Source organism: Gadus macrocephalus, chromosome 16, assembly GCF_031168955.1.
Source record: "Gadus macrocephalus chromosome 16, ASM3116895v1".
In the NCBI taxonomy this organism is placed as follows: domain Eukaryota; kingdom Metazoa; phylum Chordata; class Actinopteri; order Gadiformes; family Gadidae; genus Gadus; species Gadus macrocephalus.
In genome coordinates this window covers 8,729,267-8,755,230 of record NC_082397.1, presented here as the reverse complement: position 1 = coordinate 8,755,230, position 25,964 = coordinate 8,729,267, and the positions used below count along the sequence as shown (strand labels likewise).

At 48.0% G+C, this 25,964-nt stretch overlaps 2 protein-coding genes across 2 annotated transcripts; one reads left to right on the top strand and one right to left on the bottom strand.

The window, feature by feature from the left end:
* The first annotated feature begins 9,916 nt into the window (after nucleotides 1-9,916).
* si:ch211-149e23.4 (uncharacterized) lies at nucleotides 9,917-19,296 on the top strand. Its single transcript, XM_060075800.1, has 9 exons — nucleotides 9,917-10,366; nucleotides 12,266-12,601; nucleotides 13,229-13,537; nucleotides 14,200-14,511; nucleotides 15,038-15,176; nucleotides 15,682-15,845; nucleotides 16,397-16,692; nucleotides 18,309-18,629; nucleotides 19,133-19,296. Exons 1-7 carry the CDS (start codon nucleotides 10,297-10,299, stop codon nucleotides 16,633-16,635), a joined length of 1,569 nt encoding a protein of 522 aa, XP_059931783.1. The 5' UTR covers nucleotides 9,917-10,296; the 3' UTR covers nucleotides 16,636-16,692; nucleotides 18,309-18,629; nucleotides 19,133-19,296.
* A 3,218-nt stretch (nucleotides 19,297-22,514) lies between these two features.
* On the bottom strand, nucleotides 22,515-25,630 carry rrp8 (ribosomal RNA processing 8). The gene is made up of 8 exons (XM_060075799.1): nucleotides 25,456-25,630; nucleotides 25,110-25,251; nucleotides 24,758-25,019; nucleotides 23,702-24,659; nucleotides 23,209-23,338; nucleotides 22,968-23,074; nucleotides 22,760-22,856; nucleotides 22,515-22,654 (listed from the first exon to the last, which is right to left on the bottom strand). The coding sequence occupies exons 2-8, from the start codon at nucleotides 25,218-25,220 to the stop codon at nucleotides 22,541-22,543; spliced, it is 1,779 nt and encodes a 592-aa protein (XP_059931782.1). The 5' UTR covers nucleotides 25,221-25,251; nucleotides 25,456-25,630; the 3' UTR covers nucleotides 22,515-22,540.
* Nucleotides 25,631-25,964: the final 334 nt, after the last annotated feature.

Below are 25,964 nucleotides of genomic sequence, written 5' to 3'. Positions count from 1 at the left end.
GGACCCGAGGAGGGAGGGAGCGTGCACCGCCGCGCCAGGGTGAGTGGTCTGAACCCCCGCGTCACATCGCATCGCCCGCATCAAACGGACGGGGAGGGGGGTAGTGGGGTTGGGGGGTGAGGAGGGGGGGGAGGGGGGTGAGGAGGGAAGCTGCGTGGCGTCTTCATTAGTGAGACTTCACACTGGCAAGTAGGCCTACTCATGGGGGGGGGGGCGGGGTCAGGAGTTAGAGGCTGGTGCCTGCCCTTCAAGTGCACACACACACACACACGTGCACACACCAAACAAACACACCCACGCACACACCACACACACACACTGGCTTGGCCTCTGTGAGTCTCCATACGTAACGTGTCATTCCCTGTACCATCGCTGCCAACAGGCCCAAAACAACAGCTGATCACCTGTTCTGTTATATGGCTGATTACGACACAGGTCCTAACACGGTTAAGATGCTCAACCGAGCCGGGGATTAAAGCTCCTCCCAGCAGGGGGGGTAATACTCCAATTATTATTTGTATTTTTCCTCTGTATCTGTCCGGTCGGATCGAGGCCTCAACCGCTCGCCTGTTTTATTGGCAGTAATGATCCCAGTTCCCCGCTGGTGGTTCACGTTCCCCACCCGCGGGGATCCAGGAAGGATTACTGGGAGGAGGACCTGAAAGGGGCCAGGGGCGGACGTTGTTGTGACGCACATCTTTCTAATCAGGAAATGTAGCGTGTTTATCGCGCTGTACCATTAACTTTTATTTAGCCATTATAAAACCGTTACTCAGAGTGTGTTATGTGGGAGGCGGTTAATGTGCTCGTATTTGGCCGACAACACCAGAAACGACCGGTGCAATCGTTAACGAAATAGCCCAATTAATATCGCAATGTTTTCTACAGTGATGACGAGAGCACGGGTTCGCTCGGTCGAGGTGAGGACCGAGTGTGTAGCCGCATGTCAAATGACTCTTCCCCCCTAGGACCTTGAGAGGAGGTCAGGAGCTGGCTTCACCTCTGGAACGCCATTATGGTCTGGAAGTTCCAGGAGCCATGACGATGCACTTTCATTTCAGCCAGCAAGTAATCCTCGAATGCAATAAAACTGTCTGGCCCCTGTGTCTAGCTCCCAGTCGGCCCAACTTTATTGACAGAAACGTTGTAGCCTGTGGCTCCTTGGCAATATCGGGGGGGTAAGGTATAGCCTGAGAATAGGAGTTGAATGTGCTCCTCTGTCTCTCACGGCTGACATATTGGATTCCGTTTTAGCAACGGGCCAGGAGCGAGTCACTGATTATATGGGAGGATGGAGTCAGGTGTGATATAATGAGGGGCTTGCTCTGACCAGACAGGACAGTGTCTGTCTCGGAGTGACCCGGATCGTTGCACTGTGGTCGGACCCTGTTTATTCGGGCTAAAACAGGCCTAGCAGTCTCCTGTAGTGCTGTGCCTTTAAAGTCCTCACATCTGACTCAAAGTTGGTTTTGGTGCTGCGGTTTGTGCGTGTGTGTGTGCTGCATTGCAGTCAGATGTATCTGCTCCTCTGTCCCTCAGTGACTCCGTCCCCCTCGCACAGCTGCAACGCTGTGCGCGGGGGTTGCTTTATGGGTCTCCTCTTGAAAATGCAGATGCTGAATTATTCAGCGTTGTCGACGAATTGATGTCCACTTTCTAGAAAAACAGGGTGATTAGTTAGTCAAAATAATTCAAATTCAGTTTTTTATCTTAAACTGTGATAGAATTCCTTCTACCATCGACACTGAGATGCTACAAAACCGATGAAGTCATTCACTTCAAATATTATTTTAGCACTTATTTTCCATAAGAGTTCAACCGGGTCACTGAAACTTGGATACCACGCCCCCTCCATATCCTACCCCACATCTCAAGTGACACATCCACTTAGCATACAAAATGAAACATCCAAACTAATCTAATCTAATTAGAGGTGACTGCGGAGAGATGGGAGAGGTAAAACTAACATTTCTGGGAGCGTTCCAGAGAATGTTTTGTCTGGAGGGTGGTGGGTTACCTGTGGGTGGGGCTTGTGGTGGAGATGAGGGTGGAGGTGATGGAGGAGGAGAGCTGGTGGACGTCACTGTGTTTTCGGTCTCTGATCCTCTGCCAGGTCATCTACAGGGTGACCTTTGAACTGACATTTGGCCACGTCTGTCTTCTGCCGCGGAATGAATGGATATTTGATATTACGTTTATTTTTAGAGCCCCTCTCTCTGAATCACTCCTACTGTTACTATTTTTAATCAAACCATGACAGAGGGAGAACATTAAAGGTGTGAATGCTGTGTTTTATTAATAGAGAAACCATTTGTCTTGTTCATAATCCAGTCTCTCACTTGCACTGAAGGCTCTGAATAAAACGAAAGGCAGAATATCCATTAAGGAAACACATTTTATAAAGTCTAGGCTAGTTTATAGAGGCCTAATAATTAATCTTTCTCACTATAAAGTGTTCACACTCCATATTCAAATGCAACACGATTTATCACCTATCATAAAGATCGGTCTCTTTACAGCGATGACATTAGCAGATGCAGAATCTGAATGTGGGATTTACAATTTCCCCTTCGATGAGAGCCCCAACACTACTTGTAAACCTGTTCCCATTAAACGATTCCCCATCTAGGTTTAACACACGCTATTGCATGCACAACCTCTGATTGGCTTTCACCCCGCTCACCTGCTGATTAAGCATTGATGCGACACGTCCTGTCCATTCACTAATTTAAACTGTATTGAAGGGGACTTAAAAGAGGAACCGGAATTAAAAATAAATAATAAAGTACGGGGTTATAATAGTATAGACGCCATAGACAGGTAACCAAATGAAACAAACCCTTACCTTGAATATAACTCCAGACTTCAACATTGTTTGAATCATGTGGGATGATTTCCGTACACAATCCAACAAAATATGCAACGTTATATGTATTTTTATGAAGAAATCACAGACAATTTGTTTAGTTTGTTACAAGTTAAGAAAATAGACCTTAGTGTAGACTAGCCTCTAAATGCCCCCTCAATCGCCAACCCAGTTATGAAGGCAGGAAGAATGAACGAACAAGATGGAGCCATAAAACACCCCAGACTCATGGTGCGTTCCCGAGCCCATCCAAAGCAATGGGATGTGGGACTTATCCTACCTGAACTGTACTAGGTCCTACTTGGCGAAGTGGGGGTAGGTCGATCACCCCCCAGTTCGATAGTAGGAGGTTCCACTTCGCCGGTGGGATGTTCCACTTAGACAGGCATTCCAGTGCACTTTTCTTAGTTGGAGGTAGGATCAATCCCACGTCCCACTGGATTGGATGGGCTCTGGAACGCACCATCAGTGAGTTACATTTTCCCGCGGTGGATATGGGGCATCACGTGGTGGTCCGAGGCATGGCGCGTTTGGTGGTCCTCCGGGGAAACATCCTTTTTATTCTCGGACTCACTCGCTGATTAAGAAGTTGGTGAATCGTCATGAAAAACACCCTGAAATATTCATGGCGACTTGACGGCACGGTGCAGTGATTTAGAGGACTAATTATGATCGGATCGATTACGCTGATGGTAAAAGCGGATCGTGGGCTTACTGCAAAGATCCGTTTTATGGATCAGTTTTCTTCTGCGCAACCCTGAAACACTAATACGCTGTTCTAAATTCACTTTTTAATAGAAAGATAATCAAATCCCAATCACGCTACTTGTTGTCTGAAGTCGGTGGTTCTTTAAAAGTGCTTGTGAGTGAGTGTTGTGTAAACAGTAGGAGCAGTGGCGGTTCTAGGATTTTTCTGAAACAGGGCCCATTAAGGGGCCACATGCTAAATTCAGGGGCCAGACCGGCCTTGCGCTGAGTTGTTGACGGGGGGGGGGGGGGGGGGGGGGGAGACCGTACCGGCCTTGCGCTGAGTTGTTGACGGGGGCATCTGTGATCGTTGAATTCTCCGGTAGTTCTGCTCGTCAATTGATTGACGGAACAGGGGCACGTCAGGGGCCAATCGGATTCCATCAGGGGCCAAGGCCCCCTGTGGCCCCACCCCTAGAACCGCCACTGACAATGACACACAGACACACACAGACCCTCAGACAGACACAATGACAGACACACACACAGACACACAGAGACACACGCCTAGCTGGTAGTCATTATGTCTACTTACATTTTATTTTATCCTTGTTTACATGAATCGTTGGATTGTGTACATAATCCATTATTGTAAAAGAACAAAGAGCATAAGTTCTTCCAAAATACAATAAGCAATAAGCAATAAAAAGAACAATATACGAAAAAAAAGAAAAGAAAGAAAAGCGTTGAGCCTTCAATCATAACACAGATGCTATTGTTCAGATCGCGTTGGTTGGCATTAATGTGTGCATGATTCAGGACTGTGAAGCGCTATCGACTGGTTCCCTGGCTCCCTCCCCCTGCTCGCGGACGGGCCGGTCGCGGAGCAACGCGTCCCTCAGGCCCCGCCCGAACGGGGGCCATTCCGTCGCGTCAGCCGAGTGAAGAGCAGCGTCGAGCTGGAACTAATGATCAAACATGGCTTTAATTAAGAGCCACTTGTCAGGGAAGATAGCTCTGCGCTCTCTGACAGACTCTTACGTTAGGAATTCCAACCGTTTCTTTTTTGCATAATAACTAACAGGCTCCTACAAATGCTGATTGTGCTCGGATAATTGTTGTTTGAGCAGATTCAGCAGATTTTAATGACTAGAAGAAGGGCTGTGTTTTTGTGTGTCGGTCTGTGTGCATGCCTGTGCCTTTACGTGCGTGTGTGTGTGCGTTTACGTGCATGTGTGCGTGGGTACGTTCGTGTGTAGGGGGGCCTACGTAGGTACTAACTCCCAGCCGTTTACTATAATATGCATAAAATACAAGCTCCTGGATTCAGATGAAGCGACGTCCACGGCGTATGACATCAACATGTTTTGGCTGAGCGGCAGCAACATGGCAGAGTTTTTCCCTCCCTTTGAACCTCGGAGGGTTGCGGCCGTGGGTGCCAGATCACAGCCCGGTTTGGAAGGGTTTCACGGTAACGGGGCGGGATGCCAAGGCTAGTGGCAGCTCTGGTGGACCGCATGCTATCTCTCACGGGCTGAACACAACTGGAACCCGAAGCAGAACCATCTGTTACGTGTTCCACTTGTGTACTCACTTGACACGGCCGCCTCCAGCGCGGCGCGTCCTCTGTTTTCGTTCCCCCCGTCGTCACACACACACACACACACACACACACACACACACACACACACACACACACACACACACACACACACACACACACACACACACACACACACACACACACACACACACACACACACACACACAGCGCAGGGCCCATGCCTCCAGAATGAATGCCTGTTGCGGTTCCCTGTAGGTTTAACCGCGATCAGCCTTACCATTCCATAAGCACACTCCTCCTCCTCCTCTCCGCCTCCCAAAATAGTCCCACCAGACAGAGAAAATGTTGTTGCAATGGTGATTTGTTTTCGACGAAAAACAAAAGCGACAGCGCGCCTCTGAATGGCGCGTCTCTCAACTCAGCCACGCGGAGATTAATCTAAGGATCTTGATAAGGACCGATCCGTCTGTGGATTTGCATCTACTCTCCACTCTGCGTACTGTAAGTAAGTGCGTTGGAGTAATTTCCGTCCACTAAATAACCATTAAGCACTCTGCGTTACGAACGCGACGACTTTTTCCTTTCAAGTAAATGAGAATTCAACGAACTGCGTTGTGGAGACAACCAGCGTTGTGGAGACAACCATCGCCACAGGGTGTAATAAAAGAAGAGATAGTGGTTAAACAGGTATAGTCTTCTTCCTTACAACAGGACACACACATACACACACACACACACACACACACACACACACACACAGCTAAGGGGTTTATACTTCATTAGAGTAGTGTCTGCATCATGGAGATATTTGAGATTGAAAAATGGATCGGTTTTATATTCAATTTCATAATGGAATCCCTTGGGGTTCAACATAAGAATAGTCCATCATAGGGTATTGAGTCAACAAAGCTTGTCCCTTATACTTTATTATAGAGCAATCAAAACAAAAACATGAAGTAATCCGGATTGTGTTACATATACAACCCCCTGTTCTGACAAATGTCGACTGGCTTTGCATCGCGTGGCCAGGAATATGAACAAACGGTCAAAGAAGCTGAGCTAACTCAGCTGGAGCCATGTCGCTGATTTCGGGCAACATCTTTTTTTCCCTCTATAACTCTTTACACAATACCGGGCATGGGGCCAGGTGGGACTATGTGGCTGAAACCAGACTGTGTTGTCTGTGCCTATATCCCCTCTTGCTCTTTTAAAGGGAGGAGTCCACTCTCTCTATATTTCATCTTTCATGTTGTTTTCTCTGCTCTTGGATCAACACTGTTCGTGTTAACCTTTATGCATGCTGCCACTGGCGGACTGGGTCAAGCCTTTGTTTATACGGCCATGCAGTGGATGGTGTATAGATGCAATGGATTATATACAGATGAAATGGAGTTTATAAAGTGTGTGAAATCAATCCACTGCATTGGCATGTAATCCACTGCATCTACATAGAGTCCACTGCATCGACATAGAGCCAACTGCATACATAGAATCCACTGCATCTTCGATACACATGTGGATACACTAGATCTACAGAAACTGCATCGTAGACTACACTGCGTCTATAATCCACTACATCAACATCGAATTCAATGAGCGATCTACACTTCATATCTGCATCTACAGTAGGAACTGCATTCAGTAGTTGCTGCATCTGCCTAGAATCCAATGCATCGATCTATACTCTTCTGCAACAAATGGAATCCACTGAATATACACAGAATCCACTGCAGTGCACAGTCAATTGATCTACAAACAATCCACTACAGCTACAGTTCATAGAATCCAGTGCAGCCATCTACATATACTCTTCTGCAGCACATGGATTCCACTGAATCTACACTGTTTCAGTGGATCTACACAGAACACTGAATCTACACAGAATCCACTGCAATGCACAGACACTGAATCTACACAGAATCCACTGCAATGCACAGACACTTAATCTTCCACTGCAATGCAAAGACACTGAATCTACACAGAATTCACTGCAATGCACAGACACTGAATCCACACAGAATCCACTGCAGTGCACAGACACTGAATCTACACAGAATCCACTGCAATGCACAGACACTGAATCTACACAGAATCCACTGCAATGCACAGACACTGAATCTTCTACTGCAATGCAGACACTGAATCTACACAGAATCCACTGCAATGTACAGACACTGAATCCACACAGAATCCACTGCAATGCACAGACACTGAATCTACACAGAATCCACTGCAATGCACAGACACTGAATCTACACAGAATCCACTGCAGTGCACAGTCACAGAATCTCCACACAGAATCAACTGCAGCTCCAGTTCATAGAGGTGGGTGTGTGGGGGCTGGTGGATGTGAGGGGAACCAGCACTCAGTGGGGGGGCGCACCAGCAGGAAGAGATCAGCTCGGGTCTCCTCCTCTGTTGAGGGGAATGGGATGTGATCCCTTCCGGAGGGGACTTAAGTAGGTTAACAAAACCCCTAGCCGTGGGCCTGTGCACCGTAATCACTGTCCAATCACCAATCAGCCCGGCCACGCTTTCTGGCCGACACCCGAACCCTGTGTTTGTGTGTGTGAGAGTGTGAGTGTTTGTGTGTGTGTGCGTGTGTGTGTTTGTGTATGTATCTGTGTGTGTGTGTTTATGATTTTGTGTGCGTGTTTAGGTATGTATCTGCGTGTGTGTGTGTGTGTGTGTGTGTGTGTGTGTGTGTGTGTGTGTGTGTGTGTGTGTGTGTGTGTGTGTGTGTGTGTGTGTGTGTGTGTGTGTGTGTGTGTGTGTGTGTGTGTGTGTACCTGTGTTTGTTTATGAATCTGTGTGTGTGTGTGTGTGTGTGTGTGTGTGTGTGTGTGTGTGTGTGTGTATCTGTGTGTGTGTTTATGAATCTGTGTGTGTGAGTCTATGGATGGGAAAATAGCACTTCTTAATCCATTATTTTCGGGAGTGGGAGGGACGTATGCTGACCAATGTACTTTTTTTGTGAGTGATGGGCTATATTGTGTTAGAAACAGCATTACTTATGAGTACAGTCTGATCTCTGGCTGAGTACAGCCAGCGACCTGACTGTACTCAGAAAGGGAGCAGCTCTGCCAAACACCAGGTATCCCAATCGCCCATCTGGGGAGCCCATCAGCCCGCTGTCCCTAAATGTTCTGAGGCTTTTGTTCCGACTCAGGAACTTTGAGTCGTAGCCAAGTCACACACGCTTTGAAAAGGAAACAGGAAGGAGAAGAAAAGAGCAGAAAAGGAGAAGAGATCCCCTGTTGTTGCTCTGGGCCTGGCCCCACCTCTCCCCAAGACTCCAGCCACACAGGTAATGTGATTACGTGCCGGCTTCACATGCACGCCTGTGTTCCTCTTGAAGTACGGTTCTCTTCTGAGAGATGGAGTGAACTACGTGTCTCCCCAGAGCATTGTGTGTGCGTGTAATGAAGGTAATTGTTTGAACCTTGCGTTGCCTTCCGCAGATAGGATCGTCTGCGGCAGCAATATAGAACCACCCTATCCAGGGGATTACAGGATGTAATAAGACCTTAATATGGACTTAATATGGAATCGCGTTTGAAGACCATATTCAAACCCCTTCTTGTGGTTTGTACAACAATGCTTGTTTTACAAATGTCTCCAAAAAAAAAAAAAGACAAGAATGGATTCTGTTTGACTTACGGTCATGTGACGCATGTCCCGGGATGTTTCTACTGATTGACTGAGGGTGGTGTGCTGACTGTATGTAATCAAATGTATTAAATGTTAATATGCTACATATTACTCTGATGAGACGGTCTGGATGTTGTGTGTGTGCGTGTGTCTGCGTGTTGTTAGTAATTTTACTCTGTGTGGACTTGTGTCTGTTAAAGGTACAAATAAAACAAAGGAAAGATGTCGTCATCCCATTCATAAATCCAGCACGGAACATGCCGAGTCTATTTTTTGCAGGCTGGAGTTTATTATTTGAAGGAAGCACAAATCCACCCTAAACGGCATCTTTTCATCTGTGAAGTCTCTTCAATTTGTGCTTTTCCCTTTGCTCAGCCTCAGCCCCGGATCCAGAGAGGGGATGCTCCCCAGCATCAAGTAAAACGGGACAAACTGAACGTTTTCAAGTTCAAACTAAATCAATATGCAACACCCTCCCTCCAGCACCAACGCTCTCCCTCCTCCATATCCCCTGCCTCCCTTCAGGTGCTGCAGTGATAAACTCTTATTTATCCAAACACGTCCGAGTCAAACATTTGCCACAAAGTCGAACAAAACCAATATTAGCGCCGCCTCAGAGTGATTGATTTTCCGTAACTAAGCCGTGAGAGACGCTGATTGGCCGGGCAGGGTTCAGATGATGTGAATGATAAACGGTGGTCGCGACTCGCAAACCATTTCCTCCAGCCGCTATGGGAGGTGTCATCCCCACGCCCATCCTGCACACAGACTCTCACATCAGCACAGACCCACATCTCTAATTCTGAATGCTGAGATGCTGTCAAACGGGAGAAATGGTTATGACTGATTTGCTGTGTGTAACTTTTGTCTAAACTATTGTCTCCTTGTACATGCTAAACAGCACCTTATATTTAACTGTTTTTGTTTAACTAAATTCTGCTTTTTGTACAGATATTTTTAGTAGTTTAGTTTATTTATCTACTTTTATTTCAAGTATATTTTGTGTGAAGGGAACTTGCAAATTAAGAATTTCATTGACCAGTGTAAACTATGTTTCTATTGTGTATATGACAATAAACGATCTTGTATCTTGTATCTTTGTGTAGGATTGAGATCTGGGCAAAAAAAAATTGCATTATGATGTATGTGTGCGCGTCTGTGGGTTTTTGATTGTGAATATGTGTTTGTGTGTATGTGTGTTTTGTGTGTGTGTGTGTGTGTGTGTGTGTGTGTGTGTGTGTGTGTGTGTGTGTGTGTGTGTGTGTGTGTGTGTGTGTGTGTGTGTGTGTGTGTGTGTGTGTTTGGGTTTGGGTGCATGCATCAGCGCACCGTGGTCAAAGTCAGCTGCAGGGTGTATGCCTTATACCCTAAACCACAATATACCATTCACACACAAACACTGACACAGAAACCTATGCGCACACATAAACTCAGAAACCGAAACACCCAACACACAAGTTAAATACCGTGTGAAACATAGGGTGGTGTGACAAGCCTCTGTTTCACTAGACACACATTAGTCTCCAACATGGATTGCTCAATACTGTTGATGTTGCTGGGCCTGCTCCTAAATCTGTCTCACTGTACAGAAATTTTGGGTAAGTGTTAAGTAACATTTCATCTGTATGTGCTATTTCTGCGGTTGGTGTGGACATTTTTATTCTTCAAGGGCAAGTTTAAGCTGTGGCATTCACTCTGATTGTTAATTAGCACAATTACAACCACTAACAAGCAATGCGGCCACATTTTCTATGTAGTGAATGCATTTAATCAGACAGTTATAACGTAATGAAGAGTAGCAACCGGCACATTACATTGTGACAACTACCCAGTGATGATTATGTCGCTGTCATTGTGCGTTAAAAAAACTATTAAAACCATGTTGGTCGCTGTACAAGCTTTTAAATTGAGAATTTATGAGATTATTACTTTGAAAGGCATGTGTTTTCGTACTTCAAGGAGACACTCGTTAAAGAATGACACCACATGTCCCTTGTTTTGAACTGGTTTTAGTATGAGGCCCACGTCCTCATACTGTCCGAGTTCTGGGACAGTCGTGAACAAGTACTGCTCAAACGTATGACGATCCAACGCTGATAACTTCCATTTAACTTATTGCATGAAAAGTCATCATTATACTGTTATACCATATGTTACTAACCCAGTCGTCTTCAATCTAAAGATAGCCATCGTTGAGTTAATTCTCGGGCTCTCGTTGGGAGAAGCTAACGAACTTGGAGCGTTTTACTGGTCAGCTCGCAGTGATTACTTACTTTTCACGCCTGTGCTTTGTCTTGTTTCACGCTTGGCTGACTTTCATATCGGGAGATCTTTTCAAGAGCAAATCAATTTTATGGATCCTAAACACTCGGGGCATGATAAAATTATACTGCCAATGCTGTGCTTTCTCCCCTGTCCTTCTCCCTCCTTCCCTCCCTGGCCTCGGCTCGCTCCGCACGTCGTTAACTTTGTGGGCGCGATATACGCAGCATGGCGCTAGCGTTAGCAGGAGCACATCACTATTAGGCTGCTCTTCCTCTGGCTAACATCACGTTGTCACAGAGGGAAGATGCATTGAGGCCGACCAGAGATGTGAAGGGCCCTTGTTTTGATGTTTCCCCTGTTGTTTTTTTAGCAAGCCCTCGGTGAGGAAAACAGCTCAGTGCATTTAAGTTAAAAGTTAACTTTGTCCCCTTGCCGCAATGACACAGACTGCAAAATTAAATAATGAAATTGACATGCCCTTCCAGGACAGCTTAAAGTTGTCAGGTTCCATTAAATGCCCTTCCCTTTGAAACCTCCCGTAATCATGACTTCAGTGGCGGCAGAGAGGTGTCTGGCTGCAGTTCAGGGCACAACTTTTGGACTCTCATCAGTTCATCAACATAATGGAGTCCTCTGGGGACAAAGACACATTATTCATGTGCCATTGTGCGCACGGGCCCACAAACCTACCACATCCCCCCTTTCTTGGGGGAGACCGTAATCCTCAAAGATGAGGGATGCCACAGCTCTGAGATATTGTTGCACAATACGTCCTCGGTGTTATGGAGATCATTGTTATGTATATATTAATAAATAAAGGGATGGGCTATGCAGTGGTGCACCTCACCTTGGCAGAATGACAACCAGGGAAGTCTGCGTGACAAACATGTCCCCAGCTGTGATGGTGTGTGTGCGCTTTCTCATTCCTATGGATTCTCAACGCGTCTCCCATAATCATCTTTCACAGGCCCCGCCACAGCAGTGAAACACTAAAACTCTGTGGTCAACTGCAGGCATACAGGGACGCCTGTCTGATTCTCCCACCTCAACAGAAATTCAATTCGTCCTTGTTTGCCGTTTAAGCTGTGTTTACCGACTGCCCCGAACTTACGACCTTTCCCGGATCAATACTAATCTTTAGAAAAATAAATAAATCTCTACCACCGGACAAAACCTGTGTTGTGTTGTATTCTTTGCCCATGCATCGCGCCCCCCCCTCCCCCCCACCTCAGAGGACGATGGAGACGGGGGGTCGGAGGTGGAGGTCCAGAGCGACCCCGTGGCCGTTCTGGGGGAGGAGGTGTACCTGCGGTGCCTGTACCACGGCAACGCCTCCATCACCGGCAGCGCCTGGAAACGGCACAGGGGCGGCCGTGTTCACCGGCTGGCGGGGTTCACCAACGGCACAGCGTTCAGGCGCAGCACGGCTACGCTTTCCTTTCCGGCCTCGCCCACCAACCTCACCGTGCGGATGAGGGTGTCCGGCGTGGACGTGGAGGGGGAGTACGTCTGCGTCTTCGAGTCGCAGGACCGGGAGTTCAACAAGACTGTGAACCTCCAAGTCCACGGTAGGTCTGACACCAGTGGTGACGACGAAACGCAGCTGAAACACAGAGAGTTCAGCACAGCTGACGGCTCGGCTGTGTTCTACATTTATCCTTTAGATTGGTCTTTTAACTGGAAATGCGTTTAAATGGAGATGTGGAAACTATATGGCTCCAAGGCTGAGGCCCTGAGATATGTTCTGGCTAGCATGCAAGAATGCGTACTGTATATAAAGTAGGCCTACTAAAAGTAGTAGCCTACTTGAATAGAGGGGGTACAACAAGTGAAATCCATTCTGTGTAAACAAAGCCCCCTCGGTTAAGAGGCTTTATTACTTCCTCATTTACAAACATAATCCATTCCCCATGCGCACCATTTATTCAAGTCTGATTTGAGTTATTTTAGATACAGCCGGCGTCGCTGTGGTCCATAGCCCCTTTGTTTTGCCATCTCTCCACTTGTTTATTGTCCTAAACAACTTTTGCGTTTTTAATATTCATCCATTAAGGGTCCCATTTAACGGCTCGCGTAATTCCACTCCCACTAACTGCTGGCCCTGATAAGAAGCAACCAAGGAGAACCATTTTCAGATTACATTCATGAATGAACTGTTTAGCAACCGGCATTGACGCATGTTTATTCTTTCTCAGTCCGTCCGCAGACGCAATTATCAGTAACTGCGGAGATGGACAACGGCACCCACTATCAGTCTGTGCGGTGCTCGGCTAAGGACGGCAAACCTCGAGCTCAGATCGACTGGTTGATCAACAACAAGCCCCCGGTCAAAGACTACTTCTCTATCGAGCGGAGTGATTCACCCGGAAGAATCGGCGTGAGCAGCGCCGCCAGCATCCTCCGCTTCCCGACGCACCTGCAGGACGAGGGCAGCGTCACCTGCGTGGTGCGCCACCCGACCCTGTCCAGCCCTGTCTCCACCACCGTCAGCGTGGAAACCTTTGGTAACGAACGTTCATATGAGATGTTTTTAACTGCTGGTTGGATCCATGTCACCTGTTAAAAATAGAACCATGAATCACTTCCTGGAGATGTCCCTGAGCAGAGAAAGAGAGAGGGTGTATAATTAGTGGCTTCGAATTAGTAGTTAGTTATTTTAAGGATAAGATTATAGCTTCTTTGATAGACAAAAAAAGTATATAAATGAGGTAAAACTATTATTAATATAATATAATATACGTTGTAAATAAAATAAACATTACAACTCCTTAGTGTAAAATAAAGCTTTATCCCACCGCTATATGCAGACAGCAGTGAACTTAACTCCGGCGTGTGCCCTAAAAGCGGTTGGATCCTCTAGCTTTGGCAGCTGGGTCACCCGTCTGCTGTCAGCTGTGGCCCAGGCCATCAGATAGAACAGGTGATGGAGCCAAGATCAACACCAGCGACCTCCACCCAGACAGCAGCCGCTCACTCCAAGACCCCCCCCCCCCCCCACCAACTCCACCACCCCCGTATTTAGTTTAACATCCATCCCATCCGGACCTCGGAGCTTCCGCTGCTAATAGGAAAACCATTGGTTTCATTGGCTGTCGAAACCATTAGTCTAGCTCCAGGAATAACATCTCCTCGGGCCTCTGGCCCTCCTCTTCCTCCCCGCTCGCAGCCGCTCCCAGGGTGAGTGTTCAGGCGGAGATGAGACAGAGGCAGGAAGAGGAAGAGGAGGAGGAGGAGGACTACTGGAGGGTCTCCTGTGTGGCATCTGGAGGGCGACCCGAGACCCTCGTCTCCTTGGTGACCACCGCCTCCGACGACGACGACGAGGAAGAAGAACCCAGAAGGGAGAACGGCACGGACGCAGGGACGAGTGTGTACCGCCTGCCGGTGTGGGCGTACGAAGGCCACAACGTCTCCTGCGTGTTCACCCAGCCCAAGCTGGCAGGGCCGCAGACCAGGACGCTCCAGCTGCCTTCCTTCAGTGAGTGCCACTCAACCAACCAGCGTTGTTCCATTGCATTTTCTCATTTCAAAACTTTATTTACACTTGTAGGGCATTGAGGTTTCCCTCATTTACAATGACGACGAGTTAACAGCAAGGGACATGTACATGCACACAACAACACCAATGACAAATAGAAATTTGCAAAACAAATCAAATAAATATCAATAAATAGTTGCAATTTTGATGAGCTGAGATTAACCACCAAACATTTAAAAACAGTAGCAGATGGGAGTTCGTCTTACCTTAGGGTTTGTTGCAGAGAGTTCCATTTGCTAGGGGCATCGATGAAAAAGGCAGTTTTACCAAGATCCAAACGCGTGCAAGGAACCTCAAGAGTGAGCCAATTGATCTGGTTTGATAGGAACCATGATGCATTGTAGTAGGGAGGAAAATTTGACCACTAATGTCTTCAAAGAAGCGATGTTGTGAAGCGATTCTCAGTGCAACGTTCGCGATGGAAGCACCAACAATGCGTGACTGTGTTGTTGTTCTCCTCCTCCAGGTCTATCTGGTGTTCGGTTACTGTCAGAGCCCATCAACGAGCCGCAGGCCTCGCTGGAGCTTGAGGAAGGACAGCGGGATGTTTCTATTGGCCTGGAAGCCGTCGGAAACGTTCCACGCTATGCCTTGTTTTGTCAAAAGTAAGGTTGAGATAGACAAAATAGTGAGGAAGATTTCGCATTTGAACAAGCAGCCTAGTATGACTGAGTCGTCTGGCAGTGGATTTAAATGATCTGCATACACGAAAAAGGATGTGGTTTCGGCTTCGGTGCCAGCTTATTCAAAGTGATAGACTACAGACAACCATTCAGGCCGTCTCCTCAGCCCAACGCTCACAACAGGAGCCTTCAGCATTGCAGCAAAAACCCCGCTCTGTATTCATGCGTGACACACTGCATTATGGCACCACCAGTGAGCACACATGTTGGACCTGGGCAAGGCAGAGTAGTGTGAGGACTCCCAGACATGCTGCTCTGGGATTGAACCCAAACGTCCGTCCATCTGCGAGCATCTATCTGAGCACGATGCCAAAGCCATGACCTGCTCCATAAAGCATCTGAAGTCACTATGAATCGCTAATAAAAAAGGATGCTGAACGATTAAACAGTGAATAAATAATAACAATGCTCATGTTGATCCGTGTAGGGAGGAGGCGTCACGGCTGCCCGGGGGAGTCGCGGTGGTGGGGTCGGCCCTCACGTTCCAGGCTCCTGTGGGTCTCCTCCACGAGGGGCTCTATGTGTGTGAGGCGTCGTACTACCGGCACAGGGCCACCGTGCAAATAAACATCACAGTTAGACCCCGGCCCGGTGCGTTAAGACCCCCTCTTTCCAATGGGCCTTATGTTTTATTCATTGCACCGGTTGCGGTTGTCTTTTAAAAAAATGTTTTATGAACTTGCTTTATTTTTTTCTCCATTGCATTAAGATGAATTATTGATGTGGAAAATAAACCTTGGTGCTCTCCCTCCTCTGTCTCTGTCTGTCTCCCCTGTCTCTTTCTATCTCTCTCCCTCTCTTTCTGTCTCTCTCCGTCTTCTCCCTGTCTCTCTCTGTGTCTCTGTGTGTGTGTCTCTCTCCCTCCCCTCTCCTTCTCTCTCGCTCTCTCGCTCTCTCCTCCCCCCCCCTCTCTCTCTCTCTCTCTCTCTCTCTCTTCCCCTCCCTCTCTCTCTATCTCTCTCTCCCTCTCTCTCTCTCTCTCTCTCTCTCTCTCTCTCTCTCTCTCTCTCTCTCTCTCTCTCTCTTTCCCTCCCCCCCCCCTCTCTCCCTTCCCCCCCCCCCTCCCCCCCCCCTCTCTCCCCCCCCCCCCCCTCTCTCTCCCCCCCCCCCCCCCCTCTCTCTCTCCCCCCCCTCTCTCTCAGTGCTGCTCCCTCCCTTGATAAGTCTTGATCTGTGGTCCGGACCCTCGGGCCGCGAGGTCCAGTGCTCGGCTGTTGGCGCCAACCCGGCCGCCACCCTGTCCTGGAGCCCCCCCGAGGGCGTGGCCGCCGTCCCCTCCCCAGCGCCAGCTCCCCCCTGCCTGACGGACGCCACTCCGTCACGGGAGTCCTGGCCCTCGGCACGGCGTGCTTCCCTCGGCCGCTCGCCGTGGGATGCGTGATCCATCATCCGCTCTTCCCGACGCCGGAATACCGGAGCGTCACCATCCCGCTCTGTGGTAGGTCGATGACCAAGTGCTGATCCCCTGAGCCGCGCTGCTCGGCCCGGAGGGGTTGACGAGAAACACTCGGTAGCGCTATGCATTATGGGAAACATTTACTGTATGTTTAAGGAAATGTATGATATCGTTCTTTACATAATAGGAATTTATGGGTTAGCATAGCATATCTCTCCTTTATGCTATATGCATGAAAGAAGTGCGGAAAAACACAAGTCACCAAGGGGGACTCTCACCTTTCTATATACAGGCCTTGGATGTTTTATGCCACCGATAGAGTTGGATTCTCAGGGGCCATGTGGAGAGAAGAAGGTTATAGATAGCAATCCAAACTCAAATGAAAGCCCCTCCGAAATGGTCTTCTTGGAGGGTCATGAGGAAGCCTGTTGTAACTGTTGATTGAGTCTGGACGTTATAGCCAGAGCTAAAGAAGGAAGATGGCCCAGCTGGTCATATAGACTGGCTGGCTCCGCCCATTCTGCTTTCGATTTGAGCTCGGCCTGCAGAAGGGTCTGGAGAAGAGCAACACATTTCTATCTAGTTTCGTAACGTTTTTGCGGGAGCCAATCACCAAGCTGGCTTTTCCCCTGGCGCGCTATTGGCAGGTTTAACACAATGACGACAGGGAAGCAACGGCAAGCAGCCAATTGCATTCAGAGTCATTTGAATGAGGCCCATTGATCACACCACTTGTGCTGAAGAAAATGACAGCAGCTTCCCCAGACCACGTGCAATCTACGATTGAGCTTGGTCTGTCAATAGCCAGGCTACTGGTCCTAGGTTAAATGAGCAGTACCATGGTCTGGTATGAGCACCATACCAACCTACGTCCCATATAGTTTTGCTATCTGAGCTCCCTATGCGAACATTTCCTATTTTAACAAAACTCTCCATTCGGGTGTTCAACAGTATAAGTAAGTATAATTAAAACTGTATTCACGGCTCATCGTGCTGGAGAACAGACTTAATGTATGCATATATTAAATAACCCAGTATTCTACAATTATTGTTTGCACTCCTCCCCATCCCCAGAGTGTGGGAGCCCCCCCCACTCTGCGTTCTTTCTCTGGGTTTCTTCCTTGATACTTAAGGGAGTTTTTCCTGCTCTTTAGGAGGCTAGGGTTAAGGGGGGGAGTCATAAAGTACGGCCTGCAAAGCCCTTTGAGACTGTAACTGTGAGTAAGGGCTATCTAAATACAACTGACTGGACCAGATAAGATGTGCAATGTAAATCCAGGAGGGGGGAGTCCTTCTGTGTAACACAGTGCAAGCAGAAACACTGCAGGGCAGTCAAGAGGAAGATGAAAAATAGAAATCGTTCAAGTGAGTGTAATAAACAGCGATATATACCGTATACACGCACACGAAGAATTACAATTTAATGCACCTTCAATAAAATGAAACACAAACTGTGCTTACACATCAGCACACCCACAAACCGCTGATGTGGAGATCTAATATGCAGAGGTAGGTAAGTGCAGGACCCGGGTCCAGATGTAAAGATAAAAGCTGACATCCGACCTATCTATAGCAACCCATAAGTGAACGCAGCGTTTCGCGGTTTGTCAGCCTCCACTCTCCCCCCCCCCCCCCCCCCCCCCCCCCCCCCCACGTAGCCCCGCCCAACATCAGCCTGAGCTCCAGAGAGGAGTGGCGAGGAGGGGAGGAGTACACCGTGGCCCGGTGTCGCGTGGTCAGCGTCGCTACCGCGGCAACCGTCACCTGGCGCCTCGGCGGCGGGGCCGACGGCGGGGACGGCGTCGAGATCGATGACCTGGAGGGGGTGGAGGTCCGGACAGAGGAGGGGCAGCGTGTCGGCCTGGAGGTGGCCGCCCTCAGCACCCTGCGGCTCCCCACCTCTCTGTACTCGGGTCGGAGGTTGAGCTGCGAGGCGGGGGGTCACCAGGAGCGACAGCACCTGCTCCTCCCCTCCCTGGGTATGTTGTCTCCAGCTCTGTGTGGCTCCCAGGTCCAACACCTACCTTCCCCGGGATACCGAGGGCATGTTTTTGTTGATCCGGTGGGGATTTCTGCTTTGGTTACACCCACACATACATCTCTATGCAAACACAGATGCAGGCACTCACACGCATGCATGCACACAAACACACAGACACAGACGCACACGTACACACACACACACACACACACACACACACACACACACACACACACACACACACACACACACACACACACACACACACACACACACACACACACACACACACACACACACACTCTCACACACACACACACACACACACACACACACGTGCACAGCCCAAACACACACACACACACACACAAACAGATGTACCAATACATATACACGCACACACACATGTGTGCACACCCATGCACACATTAACCCTCATGCACACACACACACTCACACACACACACACTCAACTTTCCATCCCCCTGTGTGTTCCTCCAGGGGCCCCTGTGCTGAATGTGTCGATGGGGCCGGGGGAATCTGACCTCTGGCAGGCCGTGTGTGACTACCAGGCCGAGGGTGTGGAAGCCAACCTCAGCTGGGTCCTACCTGCGGGCTCCAGGGGCCAGCAGTCCCGCCGGTCCTGGACCCACGGGCGCACCGTGAGAACCCGGCTCACTTACCGCTTTGCGCTGTCGTCTCACGAAGGGGACGCCCTGACCTGTTTGGCGGAGTACCGTCGCAGAGGGTCAGACAAGAGGACGGTACACATCCCAAAATACTGTGAGTGTAACAGAACACGCAGATAAATCAATCAGTGTCTCCTGAAGGAAGGATGGATGAATGTTGACCCCAGGGACGGTGTCTGGACTGAACAACTATTTTAGTTTGGGTTTGTATTCCTGTGTTACACTTGGAGAGACTTTAACACTATGGGTTCATTTCAATCAGATTGTGTTTTTCACTTTCCTCTGATAGATATCTCCTCTTTGAGGGTGCTAAACCACACGACTCGGATGAAGGCACGCCACAGTGGTGGCCGATGCGTGCTCAGGTTATCCCTGCATAAGAATCTGCCCGGCCAGAGAATATTGTTTGAGGTGGAGGGGAATGTACCAACGCACAGCATTACCTGTCAAAGGTGACCTGTTTCCACCTCCTAACTTCTGCATCTGTGGACACTGCAGACACTCAAGAGACACACACATATACGCACACACGCACACACACACACACACACACACACACACACACACACACACACACACACACACACACACACACACACACACACACACACACACACACACGCACAGCAGATATCTTTATTAACTTTTGTCCTTTTTTTGTCCTCATGAATATTTCATCAAATAGGAAAAGGTTCTATTACATTATAATGATTAGCTATGCAGGAGGGCTCATATTAACCAAAACAGTTTTCAATTATGCGCGTTAGAAGTGACACAAATTGAGATCTCGCCTAATGATTAAGGCCATTGATTGCGTTACAGCAGCGACGGCTCGTTTGTCAAACTGGAAGGAGACGTGCTGGCCTTCCCAACAGGGGTCGAAGGTCGAGACGAGGGACTGTACACCTGCCTCGCCTCTTTCTACCACCACCGGGCCGAACTCCGCCTCCGAGTGGAGGTCAGCTCCCAGGATCGACAGTTAGGTAAGCAACAACCAGATGAAACCACATCTCGTCGTGCCTGAGAACCAAACGTCCAACCTAAACGCTTCCCTTGTGTCTCCCGCTCCACGCAGCGGACCTCGTCCTCATCTGCGTCCCCTCCGCCTCCGCCGCGGCCGTACTGCTCGCCGTGGCTCTGTGGGTGTCCTGGTGAGTGGAGCGTCGCGGCGCCGCCTCCCGCCAGGTGATCCGCCGGCGGGGTCGTCGGCGTGGGGCCCGGCGGCGCGAGACAGGCAGAGGGGAAACAGGATGCGTGTGTTGCGTGCCGTCAGCCCCTCACCGGCTCACCCCCTCTTTCCGCAAGTCTCTCAGTAACCTAAAAAAGATCAGAGCGCTGTTGGCAAACAGGAAGCAGACAGATGCCTCTCTCACCACAGCGTGTTCAGATGGCAGTAACTGTTCCCTTTGTGTCCATGGGGCGGAAGCAGCTGATTTATTTTCCCACCAGGGCCCGGCCGTTAGCCCGCTGCCGCTGGAGAACAGTTGGTGTGGTTTAGACAGCACTTTTAGAGGGGTGCTACTAATGTTGTTTTTTAATGGTAGATTTATCGGTGGGAAATAAACGCATAAATTCCCCACATCTGGGAAGGTTGTAGCAATAAACAAAGTCGGGATATTCGCAGAGTTGGGGGGAAATCGGTGTAGCAGAAGCGTGCTGCCATCGCGGTTGGAATGGATTTGAATGTGAATCAAGGCAAACGCCAGATTAGGGAATTCCGCGGTGTGCTTTGTACTCGGCACATTCTCCCATGTCATGCTGCGTATCTAACTTCTGAGGACTGTATGGCCAGGCCATCAGCGGACTGAATACAGGCCCACTGTGCATCAGAATAGAGGTTTCAATAGGTTTGCCTCTCTGGTCACAACATTTGGTCAAGGTGCCATTGGTGCCGTCACCCTGCAGTCCCACGGGAGGATGCTGTCCAAATAATTTGGGAAGGTCAGGTCATGTACACACAGAGAAAAACAGGGGTCCCCAGGAGAAATGCTATTTTGGGATTTGCGTCAGCTCGCCATTGTGGTTGGCAGTTGTCTTCATTGACGTGACCGGTGTCATGGGTGCATGATGTACGAGCGAATGCAGGGGTTTTGACATCAGAATGCTCATTGGGGACGGCCGCCAGGGTCACACGGTATTCTCTATCGATATGTCCGTAGATGAACGCATGAATGTGGAGGTAAGCCTAATGAGTGTTTTGTGTTTCTTGTATTGAGACGTAGTGCCACCTATAGGTGATGTTCAACATTACAACAACATACGACCGTCATTATATATATTTATTTTTTTATTTTTTCAGTAAACTAAATCCTGGAGCACGATCGAAGGTAAGCCGATACAACTGAGCTCAAAATTATACTACTTTATTTTCGTGTAAGTCCATCGAATCGTAAAACAACATTAACCAGATTTCTGCATTTGTTTATGATTTTCTACTTTAGAAACAGGAGACCTCAGCTCTGACAGCTTTAGTTCGACCCCTAAGCTCCCCTGAGAAGAGCAAGGCACTGGTTCGTCGACCAGACGGCCAACAGTATGCCCATCTGGATGGCTACTGTATAGTGTCTGACGTCAAGTCCACCGTCTGAACCACTGCGCGGTCAGAAGAATGTAGAGCCCACAGCCAGAGAGGTTCTGCAACTTGCTTGCAGCACTTACTGTCACACACATGCATGCACACTGCTTTTGTCTCTCATATGACTGTGAAGCCTTTGGTCCTGGAAGGATTGTAATTAATTCAAACTTTGAATTATTGCATGTAATGAATTACGTCTTAGACATATTTGCTATAGAAAATTATGTCCTGTGATAAGCTGGTTTTCCGTTTTTAATATAGCCTTTAACAGAAGGTATTATTACGCCCCCTAGTGGTAAATGTAAATCCATTCTTAAACAGCACGGTAGCGATGCAAATTTAACATAACATAATTCACCATATTCAAAGTGTATTGTAATAACGTACTTTGTCTATGTATCAACCCCTCTGTACATTTCCATTTAATTGACTAATTCAGAGTCAGTAAAGCAGACGACATTTCAATTAAAATTGTATTTTAAAGAAAACTGTACAAAAAAATACCTGTCAAACATTGAATACATGGCAAAATGCTCCCATGTGGATTGAGTTGGACCAGGGAATCTTCATGAAACCACGTCCAGTGAGTTTCATGAATCTCAACCCTTCATCCAGTGTACAGATATTTCAAATGCATTCCCAGGTCTATCTTTTCTTGTACACGCAAGGCCTCAGCTCAAGACTCGACGACTTCATATCTTCCGAAACGTCTTTTGTCTTGATAAAGTCAAAGGAGTAGAAGTGACTGTTCTCTGTATCCTACAGACGAAACAAAGAGGAATTAGAAAACAAATCACGTTTTCCCCCAAATATAAGCATGTTTTAGTTCTCGTGCTTCGCCTGATTGATTTTATTTTGATTTACCTTTATCATCATCTTGAACCCGAGATGTGACAACGTAGTTAAGAACCCACGAACGTCGTCGAATCTGCTTGCAACTTCCGCTATTTTGAGTATACCCCTAGAATTAGAGGAAAAAAGGTTTAAAGTAACACGCAATTAGTGAGCAGCGGGAACAACACAACGATGTACTGTACTATTGTACTGCAAGTGTCGTACACAGGACATTTACCCCACGACCAGCACTCTATTCGCCTCCGCTAGAAAATCAATCAGGTTGGTTCCCATGAGAGAGAGGCAAAACACCGCTATGTGCACACTGCCATCTTTAAGAGGTACCTGTAAACGGGAAATGGGGGGGGGAAAGCAAAATCAGTCTTTAATACATCACTCCTGGCATCCACAATCCAACAAATCAAACCCCAGGGGAGAGGCCGGCCAGCAGAGTCACAGATGTGGGGGATTACACTCACGTGAGCCATGTCGCACACGGTGACCAGGTCGCTGATGGGGGCCAGGTCGAAGCTGTGCACCTTGTTCTTCACGCTGAGGGCAATCTTACAGTCGCCACAGCCGAAGTCAGCCACCACATGAGAGGCCGGTCTGAAATGAACCACAGAATGCTTTACATTGAACATGGATGCACCGACCGAGACATAAATTAAACGACTAACCAAAAGGTTAATCAACCGACTAACTCAAAACCGGACTAACAGGTTAACCAGCTCAAAGGTTTCCCCCATTGCTCTGATGCCGTGACCCAACGTTTCCCCATTTATATTGTTCATCAAAACCAAATTCCCTTTTTCAGTCCTCAAACATACCAACTATCAAATTAACGACTTGTAAAATGTCTGCCGCGGCTAAACCACGTTCCACTTGAAATCCACTTCACCAAACAGACCAACACACCCAACACAGCCAACGGCCCCCTTCATCCATGCAGTGAACACCGCTCCTACGTACTTCTTGTGAATGTAGGCGATGATGGCGTCCACAGGGTTGGCGGGCCAGTGCTTGACCTGGGCGGTGAAGCCCTTGTGGTATACCCCGAAGGCCTCTGGGTCCTGGGAGAACATGCGCTTGGCCTCGCCGCTCGACGACGTGTACAGGACCTCGTTGATGTAGCGGAAGCGGGCCGCCTCCAGGCGCAGCTCCATGCGGGACCGGAGGGCGGCCGAGCGGTCCAAGGGCGCCGCCGCCACCTCCTCCTGTTCCTCCTCCTTCTCCTCCTGGTCTTCCGTGGGGCGCTCCGGTTCATCCGGCTTGCTGTGGAGCATCTTCCGCAGCCTCTCCCGTCTGCGTCGCTCCTCTTGGAGCTTGTGCATTTTCTGTCGCTTGATGGCGGGCGTCTCTTCCTGCTTGTCGTCTTCCTCCTCCTCCTCTTCCTCCTCCTGGACCTCTCCCTCTGCTTGGGGCACTTCTACCTCCTGGTGGGGCACTTCTACCTCCTGGTGGGGCACTTCTACCTCCTGGTGGGGCACTTCAGGGTCCAGAGAACCAATCTGCTCGGTTTTCCCTCGTCGGGTTTCTTTCACTTTCGTGTTTTTCATGGGTTTCTTGTTTAGTTTGGGTTTCTGTGCCTCGGCTGTGTTCGATATGCTTTGTGCCGGTTCAGTTAGTTTCCGTTTCTGTGGTTTGGACTCCTTCTGCTTGGCCTTGTTCTGTGATACTGTCTTGACAAAAGTAACTTTAATTTTACCGCTGCTACTCGTGTCTGCTTTCTGTTGCTCCCCCGTTCCGTTCTCTGTTGCGGTGTCTTTAGGTACTACAAGCTCCTTCTCCCGGTACTTATTTTTACATTTTCTCTTGTTCTTCATCTTGGTTTTCCACTGCTTTCTGTTCATTTCATTTTCCTCCTTTATCTCCGGCGTAACCTTAGACTGTCCATTGCCTGAATCCGTTTTCTTTAGCTTTATGGACCCTTTAGGACAAAGTAAAATTAATAATGTACTTTTAATGATTCATTCATTTGGCCGCGTGATAAAATCGTAATCTTAATGTAACTGTAAAAGTGCTCACCCGCTTTGCTGTCTTTCTCTTTCATCTTTTTAGGAACCGAGTCAGCCTTCTTGACGTCGGCTGGGCCAGCAGTCTCTGTCCCCGCTTCATCCTTTTTCTTTCTACCACGGTTTCTTTTCTTCTTTCTCTTGGGACGAGCTGGTGCTGATTCCGGCTCTGCTTCGCTATCACTGTCCTTCTGCACATGGTCGCTCTTCTGATCCAGGGCAGGTCCTAGACTCTTTAGAGTCCTCAACAGGCTCTTTTTTGCAACACTTTTAGGCTGCTCAGAAGAGTCTTCAGGTTAATACTTCCTTTATCATGAACATGCACAATTTGATTTTTTTTTGTTGCTAAAATGACCTTAATTTACCTTAAACGTAACGATGCGATTCGATTTCTGAACTGGCCTGGGGAGGACAGGTTTGATCGTGGGATGGGAAGCCTGGCCATCATCATTCCATTCGCTATCTTCGAGAAACATGTTTAGATGTGTTGCTTTCTCAAAACTGTGCCTGAAGAATGATTGAAGAAACGAGGTTAGAGACAATATTTGACTGAATGAATGATTAGTGAATAATAGGATAGGATAATAGGATAATCGAATGATAATATGTACAGCTATCAAGATAAGTACACTTCGTAAACTTACAACAATAATGGTAATCGTGGCTAGCTTGTGCTGCCATCAAATACTTAGAAGGAAAATATTGAATCACCTTTCAAAGGGCTTCTCTTGATCAATGTATGTTGTTAATATCTCTCAAATGTACGCTCATTAAAAAACATGACATATAATAACATGCTTAAGTCTATATTTGTGTTTTTGTATGAACCATGCTAACCACGTTTGAGCACTAGGGCAACAAACTCGTGGAAGTAGGAGGAGCAAAACGTCCCATCTGGATGACGAAACGACGAAAGGCAGTATGGGATATGGAGTTCCATACGTTTCAACACTATCTTAAATACATCTGCTCATCGACAGCCTGTATCATCTTACTTAGATTTATATGATAAGATATATGTGCTCTTTGCAAATGCGTAAACCCTCTCAGGCCAAGTATTATATTTAGATACATCTGTAAATGCAGGCTCTGGAGAAGTACGTTACTCTGGAATGATACTCGACATTTTGCATTATGGGCATACATATACTCTTAATTTCTTAAGTTAACCTTGGTGTATACACACGAAAAAATCCAAAGTAAACGATTAAAAAAAATAC

What these genes read in the sequence shown, in the direction of transcription:
- si:ch211-149e23.4 (XM_060075800.1), top strand. Translation starts at nt 10,297, where the DNA reads ATGGATTGCTCAATACTGTTGATGTTGCTGGGCCTGCTCCTAAATCTG. An exon ending in CGTCAGCGTGGAAACCTTTG is followed by an intron (nt 13,538 to 14,199) that starts GTAACGAACGTT and finishes CCCCGCTCGCAG; the next exon opens with CCGCTCCCAGGGTGAGTGTT. An exon ending in CACAGTTAGACCCCGGCCCG is followed by an intron (nt 15,846 to 16,396) that starts GTGCGTTAAGAC and finishes CCTCTCTCTCAG; the next exon opens with TGCTGCTCCCTCCCTTGATA.
- rrp8 (XM_060075799.1), bottom strand. Translation starts at nt 25,220, where the DNA reads ATGTTTCTCGAAGATAGCGAATGGAATGATGATGGCCAGGCTTCCCAT. An exon ending in ATCGCATCGTTACGTTTAAG is followed by an intron (nt 25,020 to 25,109) that starts GTAAATTAAGGT and finishes TCTTCTGAGCAG; the next exon opens with CCTAAAAGTGTTGCAAAAAA. An exon ending in GGTTCAAGATGATGATAAAG is followed by an intron (nt 22,655 to 22,759) that starts GTAAATCAAAAT and finishes TTTCGTCTGTAG; the next exon opens with GATACAGAGAACAGTCACTT.